The sequence below is a fragment of the Etheostoma cragini genome, chromosome 24 (assembly GCF_013103735.1).
Source record: "Etheostoma cragini isolate CJK2018 chromosome 24, CSU_Ecrag_1.0, whole genome shotgun sequence".
Lineage (NCBI taxonomy): Eukaryota > Metazoa > Chordata > Actinopteri > Perciformes > Percidae > Etheostoma > Etheostoma cragini.
The window spans coordinates 10,621,028-10,628,364 of record NC_048430.1 but is presented as its reverse complement, the minus strand read 5'-3'; the positions used below and the strand labels follow the sequence as shown (position 1 = coordinate 10,628,364).

The following is a 7,337-nucleotide window of genomic DNA, read 5'->3' as shown; positions in this document are numbered from 1 at the left end:
CACTCCAGTTAGACTCCTCACCATACAGGTCTAACCCCAAATAATCTCACACTCCAGTTAGACTCCTCACCATACAGGCCTAACCCCAAATAATCTACACACTCCAGATAGACTCCTCACCATACAGACCTAACCCCAAATAATCTACACACTCCAGTTAGACTCCTCACCATACAGGTCTAACCCCAAATAATCTACACAACCCAGTTAGACTCCTCACCATACAGACCTAACCCCAAATAATCTACACACTCCAGTTAGACTGAGTGAAGTTCTGAAAGAATGAAGTACATATACAGTACATGAGTAAGTATCAGTATGTATAACTGTTTTGTGGCCACCGGGGGGCATCGGTTACAAAGCACACCAGATGCTCCTTCAGGTATTTTAATAGGATGGTGTGTGTGCTTCTGAAACAGATATTCATGCAAATAATGAGTAAAATCTAGACCAATGTTTCTCAAATGGGGGTACGTGTACCCCTGGGGGTACTTAGGGGGACTGAAGGGGGTACGTACAATATTTTGCTAAATGTTTTTCAGTTACAAAGCTGTAGTTACTTCTACTGCCTTTTCTCCCAAATTGATTGTTTTTTTCCTAAATTTATCTCACAGTTTTTCACGTTTTTTTTAAAGGTTTTGTTGGTTTTATTTTTACCAATTGTTGCCTTTCCACATCTGTATCTGCTTGATGGATGGTTTTGTCCTTTTTGTGCATAGCTTTGTATTCAGGCAGGAGGTGAAATACATCATGGTCAGATTTCTGCACACCACTTTCTCAAACTTTGGCCCCAACGAGGGCCACTTGTGGAATACCTGCAGAAAAAGGACATGGAAGTAGGTCTTTTGGAGATTATGGGCAACTAGTGTGTGTTGTAGCAGTGTTTTTCCATTGAGAACGAGCTAGCATGCTACGGTTAGCCACCTCGTCTCGGCTAGTGACGTAGAAAGCCGTGCAGATGTTGAACAGCTCACTTGGAGACCGGAGTAATCGAGTCTCAAATACAACTTGACAATTAAAAACTTGGAAAATATCCCTTTTAAAGTGCCTATATTGGAAACAAAAATCACTAGTTTTGGTGTTATTTTGTGTCTCTGGTAATTCCACACGCATGCAAACTTGGAAAAAAAAACATCCATGCTGTTTTGAGTGACATACAGGTTTCTGAATGTCCTCTGTCTTCAGTCTCCAGGTGAGCTGTTCAACATCTGCACATCTTTCTACGTCACTAGAGACGAGGTGGCTAACCGTAGCATGCTAACTCGTTCTCAATGGCAAAACACTGCTACAGCACACACTAGTTGACCATAATCTCCAAAAGAACTACTTCCTGTCCCTGTTCTGCAGGTATTCCACAACTGGCCCTCATCTAGAAGAAGTCTCCCAGCTAATCCTGCCTTGGAGTGACAAAAGTTGGTCGGGAACATCTGACCGTAATGTAGTTCTCTCTGCTTAAATATAAAGCTAAAAGGACTAAATCAGCCATCAAGCAGATACAGATGTGGTCTGAAATGAACAAAGATCAACTCAAATTTGGACACCTTCTTTGAATCCTGCCAGGATGGGAAAGAATTTAGGGACACTATATCCAGGGCTGTAGTACTCGAGTCCGGTCTTGGACTTGAGTCCGGACTTGAGAACGTTTTTCGATGGTCTCGGACTTGTCTCGGACTCGCTAGTATTTGGACTCGGAGTTGTCTCTGTCTCGGCCACTGGTCTTGCAAAATATGGCTTTTGGTCTTGACTGAGTCCATGTGTCTCTATTATGTTGATAATAATATTGGAGGGAAAATTAAACCCAAAATGATTGCCTTGATACTGTCATGTATAAGACCCTTTTTTCTGTCCTGGTCTTGGACTCGACTTGACTCGGACTCAAACCTCTTTGGACTTGGTCTTGACTTGCACTCGACAAGTCCTGGTCTTGGACTAAGGTGGTCTTGACTTCACCCCTGACTATATGATCATGTATTAAATTCTGTGAGGACTGTGTGTCTGAAACAAAGACTATTAAAACATTCCCAAATAATAAACCCTGGGTTTCTAAACAATTGAAAACCTGTATCAATGCAAGAAAAATTGCCTTTTGCGCAGGCAATAAGGAATTTGTGCAGGAAAAAAATTAACGGGGGGGTATCCTCAAGGCAAAAATTGAATAGAAAAACAAGTTAGGGAGTACATTTTTTAGCGGTAACATAACACAGGCCTGGTAATGAGAAAAAGTTGCAAAAAAGGTGACAGGCAAAGTCTTGTAGATGAAATTAACATGTTCTACTGCAGATTTCAATATGTGGGTGATAAGGGTGAGTGTGGTAACATCTGTGAGAATCTCCCTACAGGTTCACCAGTAGTGGCCTTGGAAATTCTCTTGATAAGGCCAAAGAAACCAAAGAAGCCTGGTTCAAGTGAGCCGGAAGACTTGCAACCCACAGCTATCACCTGATAGATGGGTAAAACATTGGAGAGAGTTCTGGTAGATCTTCAGACCTCTCAGGTGACCAGCGTGTTAGATTCGCTTATGAGGGACTGATGATGCTGTGCTGGTCCTTCTAGAATCCATTTTAAAAAAGCTTGCTCCCTAAAGGGCATGCTAGAGTCCTATTCGTAGACTTTGGTGCAGCTTTTGTTTCTATGAAGCTACACCATTCTCCTGCAAAGACTAGCCAATATTAACATGAATAAGGGTCTGATTCTATGGATCAGAGAGTTTCTCTCCTGTCCCCTCAGAGGGGATGTGTAAATAGCATTTAGTCAGGAGCACACACCATTAAAACAGGCGGCCCACAAGGCAGCGTTCATTCCCCTCTGTTTTTTTCTATATTCACAAATGGGTTCTCCATAAATGACAGCACCTTTAAATTGATGAAATACGCTGACGTCTCAGTAAACGGCCTAGCTGTGGAAACTTTTAAGTACCTAGGTACGGATCTTGGAAACCAGTCAAGTTTTTCAACAACAAGTCAAGAGTTTTTCCGATAACACAGATGTTTTTTAAAGAAATGCTCACAATGACTCCTCAAAAGACAAAGCTGCCTGGGCGTGGATAAACAGCACACCACTGAAAGTGTGTTAACCTTTTACCTTTCTGCTAGGTAAAGCAAAAAACAAACAACTGCCAATGTGCAAAAGGTATTGAATGAATACAAAGTGGCATTATATACATATATATGTATATATATATACACATATACACATATACACATATACAAATATATATATATATAGTAAAATAAAGTGAGGTGGCCATAGTACAAAAAAAATATTGCCGTGTAGGTAAGTAAGTGACATTAAAATTAAACTTAATTAACTATTAGTTTTATTAAATTAAAAAATTAAAGATTAGTTAATTAAATAATATGGCAAAAGTGAGTAACCATAATAAATCATTTTGAAAGAGCAAGTATTTGTAATGGAAAAATATAAATACAGATAATAAAGTTGTACATAGAGTGGTGTGGTGGGATTTTTTTTTAATAAAACAAATGCCCTTTTGCCCTGTGACACAAACAAGAAAAATGCACATGATAAAGGATCGTATGAGAACTAATTTTGAAGCCACAGGCAGGTGAACTAAATTATCTGAATTTTGGCTGCAGTGATGTATGGGATTTGTATCCATTTATTCTTTTTGACACTTGGGTGGATTCTTGTTAATTTAACTGATGTCTTATTATCTATTGCTCATTGTGTCACAAAAGTCAAGAAAGTTCATACAATAGCAGAAGAGCTCATCTTCTATGCTATGGACATGGTCAAAATTGAAAATTTTGTTGACGTTTTTTAATAATTGTTTTAAACTTTTTTTAATGTTTTTGTCCCTTTTTTTCAATGTCAGTTTTTGAACGTTTTCCACTACATAACACTAAAAATATATTACAAACACTAAAATTTATAATTTTTTTCCACAACAATACATTTTTTTTTAAATTGTTAGTATCATTTTAAATTTTATTTTTTTACATAAAATATATAAATCTTTTTAAATTGTTAAATAATTTAAAACTTTATTTTTTTACATGATTATATATGATTGTTTTTAAATTGTTAATATAGTTTTTTTTACATCAAATGATATGATGTTTGTCAATACAATTTTTTACGTAACAATATATACATGTTTTTACATTGTTAATATATATTTTTTTACATAATAGTATATGATGTTTTTAATTGTTAATACAATTTGTTTTACATAATAACGTATACATGTTTTAAAAATTGTTGATTTAATTTAAAAAACATTTTTTTGATAACAATATATTTAATTTTTTTAAATTGTCAAATATAATTCTTTCTATGGAGATTGCCACTTGTCAAGCCCCTTGAGGATTTTTCAGCAATTGTCCATTGCTTCTTTTTGTGAAACACATAACACTGTTTTGTTGTGAAAATAAAATAAATCAAAATCAAATCCACTAGTTTTGGTGGAACATGTGTACGTTTGAAAGTAGTTTTAGTTGTGCAACAGAAAACTCCGATTGGACAGATAGTCTAGCTAGCTGTCTGGATTCACCCTGCACAGATCTAAGAAAACGTTAACCATATAACTCATCACAGGATCGGCAACACCTTTGGACTCAACATGGGATGCGTAACGTTGCAAAGCAAGGAAGGGAATCAGCTGGTGGAGCTGTCATGTGATCAGGCGCTGAGTATTTGGACCCTATCATTATCTACTTTGGTAAATCACTGTTCTTTTTAATTCCCTAAAATAACATGATTGATTCCACACAATGCTCTTTGCCAAGTACAAATCTCTACTTTCATTAATTTTGGGGCTTCTTATTCAATTTTATAGCATTTGAAAAAAAGTTGAAGTGGTTTTGAAATAGTATTGAGTGAAAATTGACATATTCCAGTCTGGGATAACCCATCAACATACATTCCTTTAATTTTTAGACAAAATTATTCCTAATTTCTGCTTTTCTCACTCAAACATTAGATGTAATTTCCCGTAAATGAAGTTTATTGACCATAAATTCTTAAATTACTGTAAAACTAAAGTTAATAAGTTAGTGATATGTAGTGTTGGAAAAGTCAAAAATAAGTTACAAACATTGAAAAAAAGCATCAAAAGTGTTGAAAAAGGTTACAAAAATGTAAGAAAAAGTAAAAAACTACTGTGATTTCAACTGTCATACTTAGACTACTGTTATTTCATCAGTAATTCTCAAACTACTGTGATTTCAGCAGTACTACTTAGACTACTGTAATTTCAACAGTAATCATCAGACTACTGTGATTTCAACAGTACTACTTAGACTACTGTGATTTCAACAGTAATACTTAGACTACTGTGATTTCAACTGTCATACTTAGACTACAGTGATTTCAACAGTAATACTCAGACTACTGTGATTTCAACAGTAATACTCAGACTACTGTGATTTTCTCACGTCAACAAGGTTGTAATGTAACTTTACAGCATTCTACTGTAAAAAAAATTGTATACAGTAGTTAGTGTGACATCTAAAGGAAATAACTGTCGATTTCACACCTGTAGTACATAGTATAGTATAGTATACAGTATACAGTGTACTCTTGAGGAGTGAATTCACACAAGACATGGTACAAATTTAGAAGACCAGCACTGTGAAGAATTATTAAATGCCCTATTAAAAAAGAAATTCAGTCAAAAAGGATTGGCTGAGGAAAATGACATCACAGATCTCTCTCTTTCTCTCTCTCTCTCTCTCTCTCTCTACCTCGCGCGCGCGCGCGTTCGCTCTATTTGGTGCGCAAGAAACCATGCTGGAGATGCTGAGCGGCCAGATTTTGATTTGTCGGGAGAATCACTGAGTAATTTCGAACTAGAAGTGATTAGTTGATAATGATTTGGTGCGTGTTATTATTTTAGATGTCTATGACAAACCGGCTGAAAACCCCCAGAGAGGAAAACTGCAATATACAAAAAACCAGAAAGACAAATCATAAAAGAAGCAAAGGACCAGCAACACAGAGTAAACTAGTTTTCCGGCGGTAGAGGAGGAGAGGAGGCTACAATTAAAGAAATTAAAGGATTTTGATTTATAGAAGGACTATCTCTCCGTGCAACAGTCGGTTGGAAACTTGAACACAGGAAAGTGGAGAGACAGAGAGCGGAGGAATAAGGGAGAGAGGTCTCAGGTCGCCAGCTGTGCCATGCAACATGAGTAACGGCAGTAACGGAGTTGGGGGGCTCCCACCCCCCTGGAACTTCAATGGTAAGTGAAAGGCACTTTGGGAAATCTTTGCCGTTAATATAACCAATGCTAATGAGAGGACGACAGGTCCAACATAGCAACCACATAAAGAATTTGAATAATAATAAGAAGAATGAGGCTAAAATCCTCTGACTGCCAAAGGGATTCATGTCATCCTAAACAAAAAGGTGCGTAAAGTGCGTAAAGACGCCCCCCCCCCCGCACACATTTGAAGCATAATTATACATTCAAAGACCCCAGCAACACATTTGACTTTCATTTTTCATGTTAAAAAAATATAATAGTCAGTTTTAAACGCAAATCAATAATGAAGTAAATATTGAAAAATACATTTTTTTGTGAATTTATTTTAAGAAAAGGCTTTTTTTTCATTTCACAATACAGGGACTTTTTTTTAAATTACTTTTTAACGTGGATATTGACAGGTGTCAGGCAAAGTGGACACGATGTCCTGGCATTTAGTCCATGAATATTCTTCATCATAAGGATTTTGGTATTTCCGTAACTTCTTATTGACTGCTTGGAGCTTGGATCATTTGATATTGACATAATATACGTCATGTTGAAAGATATGTGTCTTAATAAAGAAATATAGGACCATATCTAAAGGGTTGAAGGGTGTGTTGTTCTTTGTGTCCAAACAATGAGAGCAGCAGGGCAGAGGAGGGAAAAGTACGATGATGAGAAAGAGGGTGTAGGAAGACAGGAGGAGGTGAAGGAGGAGACGACAAAAACAGTGACAAGACGAGTGGAATTAGGGTTTCAGAGATTAAAAAGCCTGAATGCACTCCTCCCCTCCTTCCTATCTGCACTTTGCTCTTCTCCTTTTACCATTTTCATCACCGCTTCTTCTTTTCCTCATCTTTTCCCTCCTCTTTCCATGTCATTACCGGAATTTAAAAGGCTTGAAAGGGGAGAATAATATGAGAGGATTAGTACAAAGTGTATCAACTGACTATATAACATATACATAACATATACATGACATGTGTATTTTATTCATGAGTACTGTGCAAATCTCAAATCTGCCTAAGAGCATATACCAGACAATTCACTGTCACTGTCACTGTGTGTGTGCGTGTGTGTGTGTGTGTGTGTGTGTGTGTGTGTGTGTGTGTGTGTGTGTGTGTGTGT

The 7,337-nt window shown here is 36.9% G+C and overlaps 1 protein-coding gene across 1 annotated transcript in view; it reads left to right on the top strand.

Annotated features, from left to right (window-relative positions):
* Positions 1-5,733: 5,733 nt before the first annotated feature.
* The window catches only part of chrm4a (cholinergic receptor, muscarinic 4a), a 39,516-nt gene continuing 37,912 nt past the window's right edge, over positions 5,734-7,337 (top strand). The window contains exon 1 of the mRNA XM_034864883.1: positions 5,734-6,203. Within this exon, the coding sequence (XP_034720774.1) occupies positions 6,149-6,203 (55 nt within the window). The 5' untranslated portion in view covers positions 5,734-6,148. The remainder of the gene's footprint in view (positions 6,204-7,337) is intronic.